The sequence below is a fragment of the Salvelinus namaycush genome, chromosome 25 (assembly GCF_016432855.1).
Source record: "Salvelinus namaycush isolate Seneca chromosome 25, SaNama_1.0, whole genome shotgun sequence".
NCBI classification, from domain to species: Eukaryota; Metazoa; Chordata; class Actinopteri; order Salmoniformes; family Salmonidae; genus Salvelinus; species Salvelinus namaycush.
The window spans coordinates 41,292,628-41,316,860 of NC_052331.1; the positions used below are offsets into that span (position 1 = coordinate 41,292,628).

Sequence of the window (24,233 nt, forward strand, 5' to 3'; positions counted from 1 at the left end):
TCCACATCTTTTTTTGTTCACGGTACATACTCTTACTTTGGTGTCTTATAGAGGATGAGTTAGACAGTACAATAAACAGTACACACAGTAAGGTAGCAGTATAGAAGCAGAAGTTAAGGGAAGCCATATGAGTGGGTGATCTGGGCTAAGAGGGAGGGATGTGAAACTACCTGAACTGTAGTGTGTGTGTGTGTGTGTGTGTGTGTGTGTGTGTGTGTGTGTGTGTGTGTGTGTGTGTGTGTGTGTGTGTGTTTGTGCGCGCTTTGCATTTGTTTTTTCTGAGTCTGTGGAGGAGGTAACCTAAGTTGAGCATTAATAGAAAATGCGCAGTGAAACCTGAAAGGAGCTGGATAAATGAAAAGGTATTTCTGAATGCCAGCGTAGCTCTGAGGGAGTGGTGTGCTTTCTGCCCACTCACATATCCTCTAATCACATCAGTCCAGGGAGCTACGACCACAATCTGGTCCGGCCTGCCGCACAGATGGCTCCCTATTTAGTGCAGCACACTGGTCAAAAGTAGTGCACTATATAGGGACTAGTGTTCCATTTGGGAAGCATCCCTGATCTCTGTAGTGTAGGCCATTCTCTACAGGGGTTAGAGGTCGTACATCAGGTTCGGCTGCTAGATTCATAAGGGTTATAGGCTATTGATGGTACATACCTAGGGCCGGGAATATGACCAGGATTTGACCAGGATTTGACCTCATAGCTGGGTTCAGAGTTCTGCTTCGTCAGGCCACGTGGTCTGTAAGAACTGGCCCTAGCATGGCTTGGCCTTGTTTACCAGAGAGACAGATCAGGAAACAAGTGCTGAAACCCCTGTTCAGCTAATGGTAGGATTTGTTATGACTGACTTCCTGAGTAGGCCTATGTTAGGATTTGTTATGACGGATAGTGACTTCCTGAGTAGGCCTATGTTAGGATTTGTTATGACGGATAGTGACTTCCTGAGTAGGCCTGTGTTGTGATTTTGTTATGACGGATAGTGACTTCCTGAGTAGGCCTGTGTTGTGATTTGTTATGACTGATAGTGACTTCCTGAGTAGGCCTGTGTTGTGATTTGTTATGACGGATAGTGACTTCCTGAGTAGGCCTGTGTTGTGATTTGTTATGACGGATAGTGACTTCCTGAGTAGCCTGTTGTGATTTGTTATGACGGATAGTGACTTCCTGAGTAGCCTGTGTTGTGATTTGTTATGACGGATAGTGACTTCCTGAGTAGCCTGTGTTGTGATTTGTTATGACGGATAGTGACTTCCTGAGTAGGCCTGTGTTGTGATTTGTTATGACGGATAGTGACTTCCTGAGTAGGCCTGTGTTGTGATTTGTTATGATGGATAGTGACTTCCTGAGTAGGCCTGTGTTGTGATTTGTTATGACGGATAGTGACTTCCTGAGTAGGCCTGTGTTGTGATTTGTTATGACGGATAGTGACTTCCTGAGTAGGCCTATGTTGTGATTTGTTATGACGGATAGTGACTTCCTGAGTAGGCCCCTGAGTAGGCCTATGTTTTGATTTGTTATGACGGATAGTGACTTCCTGATTAGGCCTGTGTTGTGATTTGTTATGACGGATAGTGACTTCCTGAGTAGGCCTGTGTTGTGATTTGTTATGACGGATAGTGACTTCCTGAGTAGGCCTGTGTTGTGATTTGTTATGATGGATAGTGACTTCCTGAGTAGGCCTATGTTGTGTTATCATTGTGAGCATCCTATTCAATCTTGGTGTAGACTGGGGTGTATTCATTAGACGAAGACCGTAGCAAAACGTTTTGCAATGAAAGCGAGGGTTTCTATTAGACAAATGAAGGTGGGTCCCTCCTGTTTCATTCCGTCTGGTTCTGTTTTTTCTTCTTAGTGAATACACCCCTGGTATGCATGCTACAATGCCATGTCATGGAGTCCGGAACTCCAGCTAACAAATGTTAAAATGAACAGCAGTAGCAGAAAAGATCGAATCACTGTGTCTCTTCATGCCGGTGTTCTGATCAGTAAACCATCAACCACCAGTCTGTCTCTGTCTCTGTGTCGGGCCTCTGTCTCTGTCTCTGTGTCGGGCCTCTGTCTCTGTGTCGGGCCTCTGTCTCTGTCTCTGTGTCGGGCCTCTGTCTCTGTCTCTGTGTCGGGCCTCTGTCTCTGTCTCTGTGTCGGGCCTCTGTCTCTGTCTCTGTGTCGGGCCTCTGTCTCAGCCTCTGTTTGTCTGTCTATCTCCTGTCTGTCTGTCTCTCTGTCTCTCTGTCCCTGTCTCTGTCTGTCTGTCTCTCTGTCCCTGTCTCTGTCTGTCTCTCTGTCCCTGTCTGTCTGTCTGCAGGTCTACTTGGGCCATTTTCTTCCCTAAGGGAATGAATAAAACCAGTACAATAAGGACTGATCAACATGGAACCCCTGTGGACATTTTGTCATAGTCTGTTCAATTAGCTGAATAATGACTGTACTGTTTTCCATTGCTGTTCAATTGGAATCGCCTATTGGGTCATTCTGTCAAATCAATCACATGTATTTATCAAGCCTTTAAATCAGAGGTTGTCACAAGGTGCCCCATAAAGTAAACTATCAATCAATGTCCGCTAACTACTTTACAACAATTGTGATTCAAACCGAAAATATTTCAAGAAGTGGAGGAGCTTCGCCTCAATATCCAATAACAATGTCCGGAAGATGTCTATGTTTCATGTACAATGCCACGAAAATTGCATTCTCGCCTTGATAAGGGTCTTATTGTCACGGTTTTCTAACGTAGAACCCAGAAGCAGACCAGGACAAGGAGAGTAAGACGAAGGTGAGTATTTATTTACAAGTTTAAATGTAGTGATAGAAAAATCCAAGTGGCGGAGCGGGCAGCGGAGGTGAGTTGATGGGATTGAATAGGCAGATCCAAAGAAGTAACTGAAGTCACCGACGACCAGGTAGGGATGGGATGAGTGTTCCGGGTGAATGACTGTAGACAGAAAAAACGGAGGTGAGTTCAAGGCAAGCAAGACGTACAAAACAACAAAACAAACTCTATCAAACTGGAGGCTGATACGCTGGCACAACATACTGTTCATGGCTAACGATCCGGCAGGGAATGGATGTCAGGTCAGCGCTTATGAAGTGGAGGGGTGATGATCAGGACCAGGTGTGCAGATAGCTGATGGGATACAGGTGCGGGTACTCAGAGATCCTCCAACTAGCTACGTCGCCCGGCAACCAGACAGGGTGCGTTCCAGGACACCGGAAGAAACACTCCAGGACAGAACACAGGCAAAAACAGACTCAGGAAGCGGGATTCGTGACACTTATTCACTAGACACCAAATATAAAACGGACCGGAACAGGAAGGGACTGCCAGAACTTGTCCAATAATAAACACTAGTTTTAGTTTTAAAGTTACAAAAGGTTTTGCAATGTTTTAGTACGGTATGCACTAAAGAATACATTCCTAATTTGCAAGTTATTCATTCAACTGTTCCAGTACCACTGTACCCATCAAGTCATTTCCAGTCCCTATGTAACCCAACAGGAGATGTTATGTTTCCTGCCCGGACAACACTTCCCCACTTCACTCTGGGCTAATGAGGCCATTTGTCTTCTGATGACTAAGAGAATGTGCTTCTCACTGCATTACCTGTTCGGTTCCCCGTGGCCTCCAATAGAAGACGTTGTCATTAATATTCTTCAAGGCAACAACGTTTTCTTTTAAATCCTTGGCTCGGTTTGGTGTGTGGGGAGATGTGTGTGTGTGTGTGTGTGTGTGTGTGTGTGTGGGGGGGGGGGAGATGTGTGGTGTGTGTGTGTGTGTGTGTGGGGAGATGTGTGTGTGTGTGTGTGCGTGTTCCTCTCTGTGATGAATGCAACCGTCTGCTCTTGACAGAATGTTGGTGGGGCGCTGCAGCGATGCGTCTCTCCAACAGCACCCTGGACAACGGACAAGATACATATTTTGCGTCCCTGCCTTTGACAAAGTGGGCAGTGCATATCATAGGGCGGCCTCAGCGCTAACCTTAGAAGCCCATATGCCACAAGGTGAGAGAAATTGTCATTATTTTTGTGAGGTGTTCTGTGTTGTTGGATGTGCGTCTTGATCAATTTAGCTGAGAAAATTCCGACTTCGTCAATCTACCGCCCCAGGCGGCTGCCTAGGCCGGCCCTGACACTACCACACACACACTACCAAACACACACTACCACACGCACTACCACACACTACCACACACACACACTACCACACACACACTACTACTACACACTGCCACACGCGACTAGACACGACAACACACTAGTAGACACTACCACACACTACTATACACTACCACACACTACTAGACACTACAACACACTAGTAGACACTACCACACACTACTAGACACTACAACACACTACTATACACTACCACACACTACCACATACTCCTAGACACTACCACACACTACTAGACACTACAACACACTACTAGACACTACCACACACTACTAGACACTACAACACACTACACCACACTACTAGACACTACAACACACTACTAGACACTACAACACACTACTAGACACTACAACACACTACTAGACACTACAACACACTACTAGACACTACAACACACTACTAGACACTACCACACACTACTAGACACTACAACACACTACTAGACACTACCACACACTACTAGACACTACCACACACTACTAGACACTACCACACACTACTAGACACTACCACACACTCCTAGACACTACAACACACTACTAGACACTACAACACACTACTAGACACTCCTAGACACTACCACACACTACTAGACACTACAACACACTACTAGACACTACCACACACTACTAGACACTCCTAGACACTACCACACACTCCTAGACACTACAACACACTACTAGACACTACAACACACTACTAGACACTCCTAGACACTACCACACACTACTAGACACTACCACACACTACTAGACACTACAACACACTACTAGACACTACAACTAGACACTACCACACACTACTAGACACTACAACACACTACTAGACACTACACCACACTACTAGACACTACCACACACTACTAGACACTACCACACACTACTAGACACTACAACACACTACTAGACACTACCACACACTACTAGACACTACAACACACTACTAGACACTCCTAGACACTACCACACACTACTAGACACTACACCACACTACTAGACACTACAACACACTACTAGACACTACAACACACTACTAGACACTACAACACACTACTAGACACTACAACACACTACTAGACACTACTAGACACTACAACACACTACTAGACACTACCACACACTACTAGACACTACAACACACTACAACACACTACAACACACTACAACACACTACAACACACTACTAGACACTACAACACACTACAACACACTACTAGACACTACTAGACACTACTAGACACTAAAACACACTACAACACACTACAACACACTACTAGACACTACAACACACTACTAGACACTACTAGACACTACAACACACTATTAGACACTACCACACACTACTAGACACTACAACACACTACTAGACACTACAACACACTACAACACACTACAACACACTACTAGACACTACAACACACTACTAGACACTACAACACACTACTAGACACTACACCACACTACTAGACACTACACCACACTACTAGACACTACAACACACTACTAGACACTACAACACACTACTAGACACTACAACACACTACAACACACTACTAGACACTACAACACACTCTAGACACTACAACACACTACTAGACACTACAACACACTACTAGACACTCCTAGACACTACCACACACTACTAGACACTACAACACACTACTAGACACTACAACACACTACTAGACACTCCTAGACACTACACCACACTACTAGACACTACAACACACTACTAGACACTCCTAGACACTACCACACACTCCTAGACACTACCACACACTCCTAGACACTACCACACACTCCTAGACACTACCACACACTACTAGACACTACAACACACTACTAGACACTACACCACACTACTAGACACTACAACACACTACTAGACACTACTAGACACTACAACACACTACTAGACACTACAACACACTACTAGACACTACCACACACTACTAGACACTACTAGACACTACAACACACTACTAGACACTACAACACACTACTAGACACTACAACACACTACTAGACACTCCTACACACTACCACACACTCCTAGACACTACCACACACTACTAGACACTACAACACACTACTAGACACTACACCACACTACTAGACACTACTAGACACTCCTAGACACTACTAGACACTCCTAGACACTACAACACACTACTAGACACTACAACACACTACTAGACACTACAACAAACTACTAGACACTACCACACACTACCACACACTACCACACACTACCACACACTACAACACACTACTAGACACTACAACACACTACTAGACACTACAGCACACTACTAGACACTTACCACACTACTAGACACTACAACACACTACTAGACACTACCACACACTACTAGACACTTACCACACTACTAGACACTACAACACACTATTAGACACTACAACACACTACTAGACACTACAACACACTATTAGACACTACAACACACTACTAGACACTACCACACACTACTAGACACTACAACACACTACTAGACACTACAACACACTACTAGACACTACAACACACTACTAGACACTACAACACATTACTAGACACTACAACACACTACAACACACTACTAGACACTACAACACACTACTAGACACTACAACACACTACTAGACACTACAACACACTACTAGACACTACAACACACTACTAGACACTACAACACACTACTAGACACCACCACACACTACTAGACACTCCTAGACACTACCACACACTACAACACACTACAACACACTACTAGACACTACACCACACTACTAGACACTTACCACACTACTAGACACTACAACACACTACTAGACACTACACCACACTACTAGACACTACAACACACTACTAGACACTTACCACACTAGTAGACACTACAACACACTACACCACACTACCAAACACTACTACCACACACACCACTACACCACACTACCACACCCTACTACTACATACTAACACACACACTACTACACGCTACTACCAAACACTACTACCACACACACTACTACACACTACTACACACTATTACACACTACCACACACTACTACCAAACACTACTACCACACACACTACTACACCACACTACCACACACTACTACACCACATTACCACACACTACTACACACACTACCACACACACTACACACTACTACCACACAGTACCACACACTACCACACACTACTACACACAGTACCACACACTACTACACACACTACCACACACTACCGCACACTACCACACACTACCGCACACTACCACACACAGTACCACACACTACCACACACGACCACACACTACTACACCCCACTACCACACACTACCACACACTACTACACACAGTACCACACACTACCACTCACTACTACACCACACTACCACACACTACTACACCACACTACCACATAGTACCACACACTCCTTTACAGAAGGAATGGGTGATATAGGTTCAACACAGTGGAACGATGTTGACAACCTCCCCCAGACACAATAGAGAGTTATATCCACCTGGAGCTTCTCATGCGTAGTGTGCCCCTCCTCCAGGAGTCTTCTCATGCGTAGTGTGCCCCTCCTCCAGGAGTCTTCTCATGCGTAGTGTGCCCCTCCTCCAGGAGTCTTCTCATGCGTAGTGTGCCCCTCCTCCAGGAGTCTTCTCATGCGTAGTGTGCCCCTCCTCCAGGAGTCTTCTCATGCGTAGTGTGCCCCTCCTCCAGGAGTCTTCTCATGCGTAGTGTGCCCCTCCTCCAGGAGTCTTCTCATGCGTAGTGTGCCCCTCCTCAAGGAGTCTTCTCATGCGTAGTGTGCCCCTCCTCCAGGAGTCTTCTCATGCGTAGTGTGCCCCTCCTCCAGGAGTCTTCTCATGCGTAGTGTGCCCCTCCTCCAGGAGTCTTCTCATGCGTAGTGTGCCCCTCCTCCAGGAGTCTTCTCATGCGTAGTGTGCCCCTCCTCCAGGAGTCTTCTCATGCATAGTGTGCCCCTCCTCTAGGAGTCTTAACATGGGTAGTGTGCCCCTCCTCCAGGAGTCTTAACATGGGTAGTGTGCCCCTCCTCCAGGAGTCTTAACATGGGTGGGTGGGCTCTGACGGGATGCTCATTTTGGAGCTGTCATTTCCCATTTGTGATTATTTTAGCCCTCGCTAACTGACAGAAATCACCTTGATGTGTGGCTCTTTCGTCTACTCTTGGGTGGGTTTGTCTCACGACACGTTGTCGTCACTGTCCAATTTCAGTTCTCTTGTCAACTGAAGTGTATTGGAACCTTAGACAGCCTGTAAAGGTTTGGATGATGGTGGAATGTGTGTATATAATATATTCGTGGCTAGTAAAAGGGAGGTCATTGTAATCCTCAACATCTACAGTTTGGATGATCACTTATTTTTTTCCAACATCACGTTTTTATAATTTGCATAAAGCGATAGGCTATCTCTTCTGATGTCATTACTGTCCTTCGGTCCAGGGTGATGAAGCGCACATTATTTGGTGGGGTGCAGGGCAGAGAAAGGTCGCTATGAAAGAGATCGCTCTCTCTCTCTCTCCGTCTGTCTTTCAATCCAGGGGGATCAAACACACATCATTTGGTGGGGGGCAGGGCAGAGAAATGTCGTCAAAGAGATTGAGCCCCCACACTCATAACCACCACGTACCTTTATTAATAAACACAACGTTTCCATCTTAGTCAGGTCATACATGTCATATTGTCCTTCCCCAGCTCTGTGTTGAATAGTAGAGTAACTCTGTCTCTCTGTCTGTCGTTCCCCAGCTCTGTGTTGAATAGTAGAGTAACTCTGTCTCTCTGTCTGTCGTTCCCCAGCTCTGTGTTGAATAGTAGAGTAACTCTGTCTCTCTGTCTGTCCTTCCCCAGCTCTGTGTTGAATAGTAGAGTAACTGTCTGTCTATATCTCTGTTTTGTCTATCAAAATCTCTCTCTCTTTCTCTCTCTACACATCCATCCCTCCCAAACAGATGTCACAAGCTGCCGTTGGTAATTATCGCAGAGTGAACCACCATGGTCCCCATAGAACTTGACTGGGGAAGACCCCCACAGAACTTGACTGGGAAAGACCCCAGTAGAATTTGACTGGGGAAGACTCCCACAGAATTTGACTGGGGAAGACTCCCACAGAATTTTACTGGGGAATACCCTCACAGAATTTGACTGGGGAATACCCTCACAGAATTTGACTGGGGAATACCCTCACAGAATTTGACTGGGGAAAGACCCCCACAGAATTTGATTGGGGAAGACCTCCACAGAATTTGACTGGGGGAAGACCCCCATTGAACTTGACTGGGGAAGACCCTCACAGAATTTGACTGGGGAAGACCCTCATTGAACCGAGACTCAACAAGCCATTATTGTCCTTGAAGGGGCAATATATAAGTTAAGTTGAATTAAATTAAATTTACTGTAGTAGTGTGTCTTCTCTGTCTCTCTGTCTCTCTGTCTCTCTCTCTCTCTCTCTCTCTCTCTCTCTCTCTCTCTCTCTCTCTCTCTCTCTCTCTCTCTCTCTCTCTCTACCGATCTCTTCTCGCTGTTCTTTCTCCGTCTTCTCTCTCTCTTCCCCTCACTTTCTAATATGAATCATCCCTAAGTGTTTTTGTAAATGTGTATCTTTTGAGAATACTCTAGCGGTGTCGGCTGTGAACACTAATGAGTTGACAAGGCTTTTAAGGAGGTGTTAATTAAAATAAATCACACGCGATCATCTGTCCTCAACCCAACCAAACACTGCTTCCTGTGGCTCCTAATGAGAATATAATGGAATGTTCTGGAAAACCAATATGTTCTTAATGGAAGTTAAAGAGATTGTTCAGGAAAACCCACATTTTCTATACTGAACAAGAATAATAATGACAATATTTATGGCCCTGGTGGCAACACTTCTGGGCAAAGGCCTTGCAACTAACAGAGAGAGAACCTAGTGGTCCTAACACTAGGGCTGTGACGATTCATTGTCATGCAAATAACCACTGTTATTGTCATAATTGTCATTTTTTTGGTTGTTAAATGGTTTGTGCTTGTAAGGCGTCTTTGAAAATGAGCTTCAACATACCTGATGAACACAACACAGCTGTGATTACATCCCTGTCTTTAAAAAAACGTGACGACCGCTTGGAACTTTTGGAAACGATGCGTCTCCTCCTGACCGTGCTGTTGTGATGGTTAAATGATGACCCTCTCCATGGAAACATGTACAACTGCTAGAGGTCTATGCTGTCAGTGTTTCAGTCGATGTTCCACGTCTTTGTTGTTCAAACACTGTGTGACCGACTTGGATTCAAACTCAGGTTTCCTGTGTACCACTCGATTGTGTTACCCTGTTGAGCTAAAAGCTACGCATTAGCTCCGGTGGAGATGACCCGTATTCAGGTCTCAGGTTACTCAACTACCTCCATTTACCACCAGCCATAAATACATACAGCAGGCCATCCACCTTTTACATCCACCCCTCTCTGTTTTACACGGATAGGAAGATAACAGGGCCTTGTTTGTATTGTGTGCTGAAGCGAGAAGGCCCCCCTGAGCGCCTTGTTCGTATTGTTGTGTCTCTGCCATTTTGAACATCTTAAGCACCTGCATTGGGCTGTACTATCAGACAGAGACGGAGAGCGAGAGAGCGAGAGAGCGAAAGTCACCTGTCTCTGTACACACCAGGGCCTCTCAGCTCCAACGTTACACCTTTTGGAGAGAAAAAACAGCCACCTCATCATCCGTTGTAACCAGAAAGACAAACTGAAAGCCTCTGAGTGGTTGATTGTATTAGACTAACTGCACTGCCAGTCCCATGTTGGGGTAATGACCCATGGAAATGGATTGGCTCTGTGTTGGGGTAATGACCCAGGGAAATGGATTGGCTCTGTGTTGGGGTAATGACCCAGGGAAATGGATTGGCTCTGTCCTCTGTGTTGGGGTAATGACCCAGGGAAATGGAATGGCTCTGTGTTGGGGTAATGACCTAGGGAAATTGATTGGCTCTGTTCTCTGTGTTGGGATAATGACCCAGGGAAATTGATTGGCTCTGTTCTCTGTGTTGGGGTAATGACCCAGGGAAATGGATTGGCTCTGTCCTCTGTGTTGAGGTAATGACCCAGGGAAATGGATTGGCTCTGTCCTCTGTGTTGGGGTAATGACCCAGGGACATGGATTGGCTCTGTCCTCTGTGTTGGGGTAATGACCCTAATGACCCAGGGAAATGGATTGGCTCTGTCCTCTGTGTTGGGGTAATGACCCTAATGACCCAGGGCCATGGATTGGCTCTGTGTTGGGGTAATGACCCAGGGAAATGGAATGGCTCTGTGTTGGGGTAATGACCTAGGGAAATGGATTGGCTCTGTTCTATGTGTTGGGGTAATGACCCATGGAAATGGAATGGCTCTGTGTTGGGGTAATGACCCAGGGAAATGGAATGGCTCTGTGTTGGGGTAATGATCTAGGGAAATGGATTGGCTCTGTTCTATGTGTTGGGGTAATGACCCAGGGAAATGGATTGGCTCTGTCCTCTGTGTTGGGGTAATGACCCTAATGACCCAGGGAAATGGATTGGCTCTGTCCTCTGTATTGGGGTAATGACCCAGTGAAATGGATTGGCTCTGTCCTCTGTGTTGGGGTAATGACCCAGGGAAATGGATTGGCTCTGTTCTATGTGTTGGGGTAATGACCCAGGGAAATGGATTGGCTCTGTCCTCTGTGTTGGGGTAATGACCTAGGGAAATGGATTGGCTCTGTTCTCTGTGTTGGGGTAATGGACCAGGGAAATGGATTGGCTCTGTCCTCTGTGTTGGGGTAATGACCCAGGGAAATGGATTGGCTCTGTTCTCTGTGTTGGGATAATGACCTAGGGAAATGGAATGGCTCTGTGTTGGGATAATGACGTAGGGAAATTGATTGTCTCTGTTTTCTGTGTTGGGGTAATGACCCAGGGAAATGGAATGGCTCTGTCCTCTGTGTTGAGGTAATGGCCCAGGGAAATGGAATGGCTCTGTGTTGGGGTAATGACCTAGGGAAATGGAATGGCTCTGTGTTGGGGTAATGACCCAGGGATCTGGAATGGCTCTGTCCTCTGTGTTGGGGTAATGGCCCAGGGAAATGGATTGGCTCTGTCCTCTGTGTTGGGGTAATGGCCCAGGGAAATGGATTGGCTCTGTCCTCTGTGTTGGGGTAATGGCCCAGGGAAATGGAATGGCTCTGTCCTCTGCGTTGGGGTAATGGCCCAGGGAAATGGATTGGCTCTGTCCTCTGTGTTGGGGTAATGGCCCAGGGAAATGGATTGGCTCTGTCCTCTGTGTTGGGGTAATGGCCCAGGGAAATGGAATGTCTCTGTCCTCTGTGTTGGGGTAATGGCCCAGGGAAATGGAATGGTTCTGTCCTCTGTGTTGGGGTAATGACCCAGGGAACTGGAATGACTCTGTCCTCTGTATTGGGGTAATGACCCAGGGAAATGGAATGGCGCTGTGTTGGGGTAATGGCCCAGGGAAATGGATTGGCTCTGTCCTCTGTGTTGGGGTAATGGCCCAAGGAACTGGAATGGCTCTATTCTCTGTGTTGGGGTAATGGCCCAGGGAAATGGATTGGCTCTGTCCTCTGTGTTGGGGTAATGGCCCAGGGAAATGGATTGGCTCTGTCCTCTGTGTTGGGGTAATGGCCCAGGGAAATGGATTGGCTCTGTCCTCTGTGTTGGGGTAATGACCCAGGGAACTGGATTGGCTCTGTCCTCTGTGTTGGGGTAATGGCCCAGGGAAATGGAATGGCTCTGTGTTGGGGTAATGACCTAGGGAAATGGAATGGCGCTGTGTTGGGGTAATGACCCAGGGAAATGGATTGGCTCTGTCCTCTGTGTTGGGGTAATGGCTCAGGGAACTGGACCGGCTCTGTCCTCTGTGTTGGCTGTGTTTGTGTTTTTAATGTGTGTGCCAAGGGGAAAACTGGGTCAGCTCCAGACCTGGGTTCAAATACTACTTGAAATCCTTTCAAATACTTACACCAGTGGTGGCTGGTGGCACTTTAAATGGGAGGGACAGGCTCATAGTAATTGCCGGAACGGAATTAACGGAATGGTCTCAAAATCAAACACCTGGTTTCCATGTATTTCATAACATTCTGTTCATTCCATTCATTATTATTATGAGCCGTCCTCAGGATAGTCCTGAATGAATCGTAAATAATGATGAGTGAGAAGGTTACAGACGCACAAATATCAAAGCCCCGTGCTGACAAGGTCAAAATCTGTTGTTCTGTCCCTGAGCAATTCAGTTAACCCACTGTTCCCCGGGTGCCAAAGATGTGGATGTCGATTAAGGCAGCCGCCCGCACCTCTCTGATTCAGAGGGGGTTGGGTTAAATGCAGAAGACACATTTCAGTTGTACAAATGACTAGGCATCCCCCTTTCCTTTCCCAAGACATCATTACAATAAACATTTTAGGGGGGTATGATATTTATGCCTCTGTAACTTTCTCATTCATCATTATTCACGATTCATTCAGGATTATCCGTAATCATGGTAGCATCCACATTAATGTAGAAGTGTTTAGAAATATATTCTTATTTACAATAAAAGTTACTCCATAATGACATAATACATTATTTAACATTCGCACTGAGCTAAAGGCTAGAGCTGCCGCTTTTAAGGAGCGGCTTATAAGAAATCCCGCTATGCCCTCCAACGAACCATCAAACAGGCAAAGCGTCAATACAGGATTAAGATCGAATTGTACTACACAGGCTCCGACACTCTTTGGATGTGGCAGGGCTTGCAAACTATTACAGACTACAAAGGGAAGCACAGCCGAGAGCTGCCCAGTGACACCAGCCTACCAGACGAGCTAAATAACTTCTATGCTCGCTTCAAGGCAAGTAACACTGAAACATGCATGAGAGCATCAGCTGTTCCAGACGACTGTGTGATCACGTTCTCTGCAGTCGATGTGAGTAAGACCTTTAAACAGGACAACATTCACAAGGCCGCAGGGCCAGACGGATTACCAGGATGTCTACTCCGAGCATGCGCTGACCAACTGGCAAGTGTCTTCACTGACATTTTCAACCTCTCCCTGTCCGAGTCTGTAATACCAACATGTTTCAAGCAGACCACCATAGTCCCTGTGCCCAAGAACACTAAGGTAACCTGCCTAAATGACTACTGACCCGTAGCCCTCACGTCTGTAGCCATGAAATACTTTGAAAGACTGGTCATGGCTCACATCAACACCATTATCCCAGAAACCCTAGACCCACTCCAATTTGCATACCGCACCAACAGATCCACAGATGACGCAATCTCTATTGCACTCCACACTGCCCTCTCACACCATGACAAAAGGAACACCTATGTGAGAATGCTATTCATTGATTACAGCGCAGCGTTCAACACCGACCCTGGGAATAAACACCTCCCTCTGCAACTGGATCCTGGACTTCCTGACGGGCCGCCCCCAGGTGGTAAGGGTAGGTAACAACACATCCGCCGTGCTGATCCTCAACACAGGGGCCCCTCACGGGTGCGTGCTCAGCCCCCTCCTGTACTCCCTGTTCACTCATGACAGCACGGCCAGGCACGACTCCAACACCATCATTAAGTTTGCCGACGACACAACAGTGGTAGGCCTGATCACCAACAACGATGAGACAGACTATAGGGAGGTCAGAGACCTGACCGTGTGATGCAAGGACAACAACCTCTCCCTCAACGTGATCAAGACAAAGGAGATAATTGTGGACGACAGGAAAAGGAGGACCGATGCACGTCCCCATTCTGATCGATTGGGCTGTAGTGGAGCAGGTTGAGAGCTTCAAGTTCCTAAACAGCTTCTACCCCCAAGCCATAAGACTCCTTAACAGCTAATCAAATAGCTACCCAGACTATTTACATTGCCCCCCCCCCCTCCCCCCTCTGGATCTCTGCTGCTACTCTGTTATTATCTATGCATAGTCACTTTAATAACTCTACCTACATGTACATATTATCTCAATTACCTCGACATCGGTGCCCTGCACATTGACACATTGACTCTGTACCGGTAGTCTCACTATTGTTATTTACTGCTGCTCTTTAATTATTTGTTATTCTTATCTCTTACTTTTTTTTTTTTTAGGTATTTTCTTAAAACGGCGTTGTTGGTTAAGGGCTTGTAAGTAAGCATTTCACTAAGGTTGTATTCGGCGCATTTGACGCTTTGATTTGAATCGCACGAATGCCCGGCTGTCCCATCTTCAGTTCGTTTCACACAATAAAAAGTCTTTATCCATAACTGTCGCTCACATGGTTATATGGTCATTTTACCAGCCCTAGCTTTGGTTACTGCAGCATGTGACTCATTATTCAGGTGAATTGGAGATGAAACTCCTGTTGTTATCTCTTTCTCAAGCTCTCTTGTTTTTTTTCTAGCTCTTTAACTCTTTCTTTCTCTCTCTCTCTCTCTCTCCTTCTCACCATCTCTCTCTCTCTCTCTCTTTCCTTCTCACCATCTCTCTCTCTCTCTCTCTCCTTCTCACCATCTCTCTCTCTCTCTCTCTCCTTCTCACCATCTCTCTCTCTCTCTCTCTCTCTCTCTCCTTCTCACCATCTCTCTCTCTCTCATCATCTGTCTCCTTCTCACCATCTGTCTCCTTTTCTCTCTCTCTCTCTCTCTCTCTCTCTCTCTCTCTCTCTCTCTCTCTCTCTCTCTCTCTCTCTCTCTCTCTCTCTCTCTCTCATCATCTGTCTCCTTCTCACCATCTGTCTCCTTTTCTCTCTCTCTCTCTCTCTCTCTCTCTCTCTCTCTTTCTCTCTTTCTCTCATCCTCTGTCTCCTTCTCACCATCTGTCTCCTTTTCTCTCTCTCTCTCTCTCTCTCTCTCTCTCCTTCTCACCATCTCTCTCTGTCCTTATCACCATCCATCTCTCCCGCTAAGCAGCCAGGAAGACGTGTGCCCCGGCAGAGTTTGCCTGTGCCAACGGCCAGTGTGTACCAGGCCGCTGGCGCTGTGATGGGGAACCAGAGTGTCCCGACGGCTCGGATGAGGCAGACGCCACATGCAGTAAGTCAGAGCTCCAGTGGATTCCCCATTCATAGTCCCCTAACCACACTCACCAACACTTCCCCATTCTGTCAACCACTCCACGAGCACACAGCCGTCCCTGGTCTCTCACTCACCAACGCTTCCCCATTCTGTCAACCACTCCACGAGCACACAGCCGTCCATGGTCGCTCACTCACCAACGCTTCCCCATTCTGTCAACCACTCCACGAGCACACAGCCGTCCCTGGTCTCTCACTCACCAACACTTCCCCATTCTGTCAACCACTCCACGAGCACACAGCCGTCCATGGTCGCTCACTCACCAACACTTCCCCATTCTGTCAACCACTCCACGAGCACACAGCCGTCCATGGTCGCTCACTCACCAACACTTCCCCATTCTGTCAACCACTCCACGAGCACACAGCCGTCCATGGTCGCTCACTCACCAACACTTCCCCATTCTGTCAACCACTCCACGAGCACACAGCCGTCCATGGTCGCTCACTCACCAACGCTTCCCCATTCTGTCAACCACTCCACGAGCACACAGCCGTCCATGGTCGCTCACTCACCAACACTTCCCCATTCTGTCAACCACTCCACGAGCACACAGCCGTCCATGGTCGCTCACTCACCAACACTTCCCCATTCTGTCAACCACTCCACGAGCACACAGCCGTCCATGGTCGCTCACTCACTCAACCAACCGCCCTTACATGGTCACCTGACCATCTATGTACAGTTGAAGTGGGAAGTTTCCATACACTTTAGCCAAATGCATTTAAACTCAGTTTTTCACAATTCCTGACAATTAATCCTTGTAAAAATTCCCTGTTTTAGGTCAGTCAGGATCACCACTTTATTTTAAGAATGTGAAATGTCAGAATAATAGCAGAGAGAATGATTTATTTCAGATTTTATTTCTTTCATCACATTCCCAGTGGGTCAGAAGTTTACATACACTCAATTAGTATTTGGTAGAATTGCCTTTAAATTGTTGAACTTGGGTCAAACGTTTCAGGTAGCCTTCCACAAACTTCCTGCAACAAGTAGGGTGAATTTCGGCCCATTCCTCCTGATAAAGCTGGTGTAACTGAGTCAGGTTTGTAGGCCTCCTTACTCACACACACTTTTTCAGTTCTGCCCACAAATTGTCTATAGGATTGAGGTCAGGGCTTTGTGGCGTCCACTCCAATACCTTGACTTTGTTGTCCTTAAGCCATTTTGCCACAACTTTGGAAGTATGCATGGGGTCATTGTCCATTTGGAAGACCCATTTGCGACCAAGCTTTAACTTCCTGACTGATGTCTTGAGATGTTGCTTCAATATATCCACATACTTTTCCTGCCTCATATTGCCATCTATTTTGTGAAGTGCACCAGTCCCTCCTGCAGCAAAGCACCACCACAACATGATGCTGCCACTCCCGTCCTTCACGGTTGGGATGGTGTTCAAGCTCTTAGAGGTGTATCTCTTATGAGTCCTAGCATCAATAGGTCCAGAGAGCATGTTAAGGTCCTAACCAGCTACTGTCCAGATCATCAGACCTCTGCACTAGAAAGGCTAAAAGGCTGAATAATTACAGCTCGATTCTTCACACTCACACCCTATCTGAATATTATGTAGCTCCGCTCCGATGCGCCAGCCAGACAGCATCTAATTTGGCTCGGTGTTTGTAATTTTCCCTGCTACTCCACTTGGGCACCGGTTCAGCCGCCTCTCACTCACGCCACCAGCAAGGGCCCTCGCCTCAGCTCGCTTCGCCTCGCCCACACACTTCCCCACTAGACCAGCGTCTGATGTTTTAAGAGAGGCAGGAGGTGTAGTCTGATCACTGCCAAGCTCTTAGCGGTGTAGCCTGATCACTGCCAAGCTCTTAGAGGTGTAGCCGGACCACTGCCCAGCTCTTAGAGGTGTAGCCGGATCACTGCCAAGCTCTTAGAGGTGTAGCCTGATCACTGCCCAGCTCTTAGCGGTGTAGCCGGATCACTGCCAAGCTCTTAGAGGTGTAGCCTGATCACTGCCAAGCTCTTAGAGGTGTAGCCGGATCACTGCCCAGCTCTTAGCGGTGTAGCCTGATCACTGCCCAGCTCTTAGCGGTGTAGCCTGATCACTGCCCAGCTCTTAGAGGTGTAGCCTGATCACTGCCAAGCTCTTAGAGGTGTAGCCTGATCACTGCCAAGCTCTTAGAGGTGTAGCCTGATCACTGCCAAGCTCTTAGCGGTGTAGCCTGATCACTGCCAAGCTCTTAGAGGTGTAGCCTGATCACTGCCCAGCTCTTAGAGGTGTAGCCTGATCACTGCCAAGCTCTTAGAGGTGTAGCCTGATCACTGCCCAGCTCTTAGCGGTGTAGCCTGATCACTGCCAAGCTCTTAGAGGTGTAGCCTGATCACTGCCCAGCTCTTAGCGGTGTAGCCTGATCACTGCCAAGCTCTTAGCGGTGTAGCCTGATCACTGCCCAGCTCTTAGAGGTGTAGCCTGATCACTGCCCAGCTCTTAGAGGTGTAGCCTGATCACTGCCAAGCTCTTAGAGGTGTAGCCTGATCACTGCCAAGCTCTTAGAGGTGTAGCCTGATCACTGCCAAGCTCTTAGAGGTGTAGCCTGATCACTGCCAAGCTCTTAGAGGTGTAGCCTGATCACTGCCAAGCTCTTAGAGGTGTAGCCTGATCACTGCCCAGCTCTTAGAGGTGTAGCCTGATCACTGCCCAGCTCTTAGCGGTGTAGCCTGATCACTGCCAAGCTCTTAGCGGTGTAGCCTGATCACTGCCCAGCTCTTAGAGGTGTAGCCTGATCACTGCCAAGCTCTTAGAGGTGTAGCCTGATCACTGCCAAGCTCTTAGAGGTGTAGCCTGATCACTGCCAAGCTCTTAGAGGTGTAGCCTGATCACTGCCAAGCTCTTAGAGGTGTAGCCTGATCACTGCCAAGCTCTTAGAGGTGTAGCCGGATCACTGCCAAGCTCTTAGAGGAGAAGGGGGAGCGCTTTCATACTTTCATTTAGGCAATGTCAGACTGACTGAGACCGATTTCCCTCCTCTCCCAATCCACTCGTGCTCATCAGGTAGGAGGGGAAGTGCGAGGGGAGACGTTTTTGCGGCTTGTCTGGACTGAGCTGGGCCACAGGTTTGGGGAGATCAAAGGGGTTCTGAATTATTCCATTTCACGTGAGTCATGGGACGTAGTAGTGTGGACTGGAGACACGCTCAGTGTCTTTTCAAGCAGATCATTTAGAAGTAGTGTGGACTGGAGACACGCTCAGTGTCTTTTCAAGCAGATCATTTAGAAGTAGTGTGGACTGGAGACACGCTCAGTGTCTTTTCAAGCAGATCATTTAGAAGTAGTGTGGACTGGAGACAAGCTCAGTGTCTTTTCAAGCAGATCATTAGGAAGTAGTGTGGACTGGAGACAAGCTCAGGGTCTTTTCAAGCAGATCATTAGGAAGTAGTGTGGACTGGAGACAAGCTCAGGGTCTTTTCAAGCAGATCATTAGGAAGTAGTGTGGACTGGAGACAAGCTCAGTGTCTTTTCAAGCAGATCATTAGGAAGTAGTGTGGACTGGAGACAAGCTCAGGGTCTTTTCAAGCAGATCATTAGGAAGTAGTGTGGACTGGAGACAAGCTCAGTGTCTTTTCAAGCAGATCATTAGGAAGTAGTGTGGACTGGAGACAAGCTCAGGGTCTTTTCAAGCAGATCATTAGGAAGTAGTGCATTAAGATGTTATGCTAAATGTATCTGATTGACATTTACAGTCAGCACTTGTTTCTGTTGTCCCAGCCAGAGTTGTAGACGAGACCCGATTCGACAGACCGGAGCTATTCGAGTCTGGGTCAAAACCAATACCGGAGCTACAGTGCATTCGGAAAGTATTCAGACCCCTTGACTTTTTCCACATTTTGTTACATTACAGCCTTATTCTAAAATGGATTAAATAAAACATTGTCCTCATCATTCTACACACAATACCTCATAATGACAAACTGAAAACAGGTTTTTAGACAATAAAAAATACAGAAATACCTTATTTACATAAGTATTCAGACCCTTTGCTATGAGACTCGAAATTGAGCTCAGGCGCATCCTGTTTCCATTGATCATCCTTGAGATGTTTTTACAACTTGTTTGGAGTCCATCTGTGGTAAATTCAATTGATTGGGCATGATTTGGAAAGGCACAACTGTCTATATAAGGTCCCACAGTTGACAGTGCATGTCAGACCAAAAACCAAGCAATGAAGTCAGAGGAATTATGCGTAGAGCTCCGAGACAGGATTATGTCGAGGCACAGATCTGGGGAAGGGTACCAAAACATTTATGCAGCATTGAAGGTCCCCAAGAACACAGTTGCCTTCATCATTCTTAAATGGAAGAAGTTTTGAACCACCAAGACTCTTCCTAGAGCTGGCCGCCCAGCCAAACTGAGCAATTGGGGGAGAAGGGCCTTGGTCAGGGAGGTGACCAAGAACCCGATGGTCACTCTGACAGAGTTCCAGAGTTCCTCTGTGGAGATGGGAAAACCTTCCAGAAGGACAACCATCTCTGCAGCACTCCACCAATCAGGCCTTTATGGTTGAGTGGCCAAACGGAAGCCACTCCTCAGTAAAAGGCACATGACAGCCTGCTTGGAGTTTGCCATAAGGCACCTAAAGACTTTCAGACCATGAGAAACAAGATTCTCTGGTCTAATGAAACCAAGATAGAACTCTTTGTAGATTGATGAGAGAGAAAAAACGATTTAATAAATTTTAGAATAAGGCTGCAACGTAACAAAATGTGGAAAAAGTCAAGGGGTCTGAATTGTTTCCGAATGCACTGTGTTTTTGTCTGAGTCAAGACCGAGACCACAGCTATTCCAGACAAGTCAAGACCAAGGGGGGTTCGAGTCTGAGTCAGGACAGATCAAGGGGGGTTCGAGTCCGAGTCAGGACTGAGACCAAGGGGGGTTCGAGTCCGAGTCAGGACTGAGACCAAGGGGGTTCGAGTCCGAGTCAGGACTGAGACCAAGGGGGTTCGAATCTGAGTCAGGACTGAGACCAAGGGGGTTTGAGTCCGAGTCAGGACTGAGACCAAGGGGAGTTTGAGTCCGAGTCAGGACTGAGACCAAGGGGAGTTTGAGTCCGAGTCAGGACTGAGACCAAGGGGGATCGAGTCAGGACTGAGACCAAGGGGGATCGAGTCAGGACTGAGACCAAGGGGGGTCCGAGTCAGGACTGAGACCAAGGGGGGTTCGAGTCCGAGTCAGGACTGAGACAAAGGGGGGATCGAGTCCGAGTCAGGACTGAGACCAAGGGGGGATCGAGTCCGAGTCAGGACTGAGACCAAGGGGGGATCGAGTCCCAGGCAGGACTGAGACCAAGGGGGGATCGAGTCCCAGGCAGGACTGAGACCAAGGGGGGATTGAGTCCCAGGCAGGACTGAGACCAAGGGGGGATCGAGTCCGAGTCAGGACTGAGACCAAGGGGGGATCGAGTCCGAGTCAGGACTGAGACCAAGGGGGGATCGAGTCCCAGGCAGGACTGAGACCAAGGGGGGATCGAGTCCCAGGCAGGACTGAGACCAGTGCAATCTGAATACTACAACACTGGTACCCATTCACGTTTTAATCTTGGGATTGGTTGATCGCACAGGCCTACAAAGTTTGTCATTGAGCTCGCTATTTCAAAGGAATTTGCATGCATTTACCACAGCAGAAAGGGAATTGGAAAAAGCAAATGTAATCTTAGAAAAATATTTTCCTAATTTTGTACTGCTTTATCAAGTTGTGGGTGTGTGTGTGGGCCGTTATCTCATGAATAATGTATGAAGCACAGAACAGCCGACAAGTCGCTAATGTTAATGTCACCCTCAAAAAGTTTGTGTGAGGGTGAGTTAGAGAAAGAGACAGGAACCTCCAAAGGATAACGTGTTTGCATTGGAAATCCAATTAGATATGAATAAAGGAGAGATGTTGTCTTTGCGTAGACTAGAACGGAGATAGCGATCACAGTAAAGCCTATTTAAATGTAAATCCTTAAATGTATTTTATTCATGTAATGTTGCAGTCGATGGTAAAATCTTTGAGATTGAGGCCCAAAGATTTGGGCACCAAAATTCAGTCTGTGGGCCTGTTCTTTATCAAAGTCATTACATTTATTATTTCTGCTCTTGACAAAGAGAGCTGCATAATAAACCAATACAGTTGATTCAATCTTGTCTGTATGCTCATGTAGTACAAGAGGAGGGCCAGCCTACAACTCATGTTCAAATACTATAACTCTCCATTCAATGAACATGCATCACTTATGGATTCATGTTGTATTGGCAGCAGGGTTAAACCATCACACTTGGTTTCCATGGCTACTGTACAGCAAATGATTGTCCCCCACAATGATGAAGGAGGAGATATGTCTTGATCTTATGTTAGTCACACGTAATATCTCAGACAACTCTGGCCCCGATTTTGACCCAAACTTGGGTGAATGATGCATCTAGCCATAGAGATCCGGGGATTTACAAAGTTACACTGATTGGCCCAAAGGGGGCGCTATAGTAATCAACTGATATTCCAAACTTTGAATAAGAATATTTCCTGTCTCGTTTGAGCTACGGTCATGACATTTTTGTACATATATGCATCTCCATAAGGATCCATAAGCTCCTCCCATTCATATCACGGTGAACATTTTGAAACGCTGTGTGGACTCTCTGTAAATCCATTCAGATACAGTGGACCATTAGTAAAACTTCACCGTTTTCCTGTATCTCATTAATCCACCCAACATCAGTTTGAACAAGTTTGAATAATTGTCACTAATTGTCCCAAGTTGGGGCGCTGCATCATTCGTGGGGGGATGACATGTTTACTGTTGACTTGTTACTCTTGGTTAGACAGCTGTACATGAACCAGCCATGTTCAGTCATTTACACTCCACTTTCAAAATGGAGACATACATGTCATTCCTCTCAAGGTTGAGAAGGGAACAAATGCTCTATTTCTAACTCGTAGTCCACATGATGCTGTCCACATTAGGACGTCCTGAATGGCTTTTTCCTGAAAAGGTAGCAGGTCATACACAGCTGGCCCTCAGAGTGCGGCTCCCATGGTCACAGTCGCATTAAAATGGATGGGGAAGCGAGCGACTGGAGAGCCATCTGTGTTTCTGTGTATTGTACTAAAAGGCACCGTGAGAGACAGGAAACCTGTTCATTACGCCACGGTGAACGTCTCTTCATCAAAATAACATGTTTCTCTCATCTCCTCGTTGAACTCGTCAACCTGTTGGAAGCACATTATTAGCGAACGCTCTGATTTTGATGGACTTTCAGTAGAACTATGAGAATGAATTCAGAATGTCATTTTAACAAGAAACATTGAACTTCTGATATACTACATATTGAAAAATATAGCGTGAAAGAAGTGTCAGAAGGCTCGACAATAACAAAAAACGACAAATTAGCGCTGCAAATAAGGCTAGCCCTGTGTGACGCTCATTCCTTAAACTATAAAGTGTTGCCATGACAACTTCACACTTCGAGCAGTAGCCCAGATGCCAAAAAGTGGCGCCTCCTGCTGTAATTTACAACATATTTAGCCCAGGGACGGTGTTTGTTTGAAGTTTGTATTTCTCTTCTGTCGGTGCCAGGCAGAGACCTACTGTATGTTTGCAGTCAGTGATAGTGGATCCCCTGTTTTACATATGTTAATGCTAATTAACATACAGCAGGCACACCTTCCACCACGCTCCAATTACACTGAAGCTTGATGAGGTATGAGGCATGCTGTGTTATTTTTGTCTCTCTGTCTGTCTCTGTCTCCCTGACTCTGTCTCTCGCTCTCTGTCTCTCTCTCCCTTTCTCGCTCTCCCTGTCTCTCTCTCCCTGTCTCGCTCTCCCTGTCTCTCTCTCCCTGTCTCTCTCTCCCTGTCTCTCTCTCCCTGTCTCTCTCTCCCTGTCTCTCTCTCCCTTTCTCGCTCTCCCTGTCTCTGTCTCTGGCTCTCTTTCTCTGTCTCTCTCTCCCTGTGTCTCTCTGTGTCTCTCTCTGTCTCTGTCTCTGT

The 24,233-nt window shown here is 46.8% G+C and overlaps 1 protein-coding gene across 1 annotated transcript in view; it reads left to right on the forward strand.

Moving 5' to 3' along the window:
* Nucleotides 1-24,233, forward strand: part of LOC120019956 (low-density lipoprotein receptor-related protein 8-like) — a 165,387-nt gene that overhangs the window by 49,469 nt on the left and 91,685 nt on the right. The window contains exon 2 of the mRNA XM_038963366.1: nt 16,101-16,219. Within this exon, the coding sequence (XP_038819294.1) occupies nt 16,101-16,219 (119 nt within the window). The remainder of the gene's footprint in view (nt 1-16,100; nt 16,220-24,233) is intronic.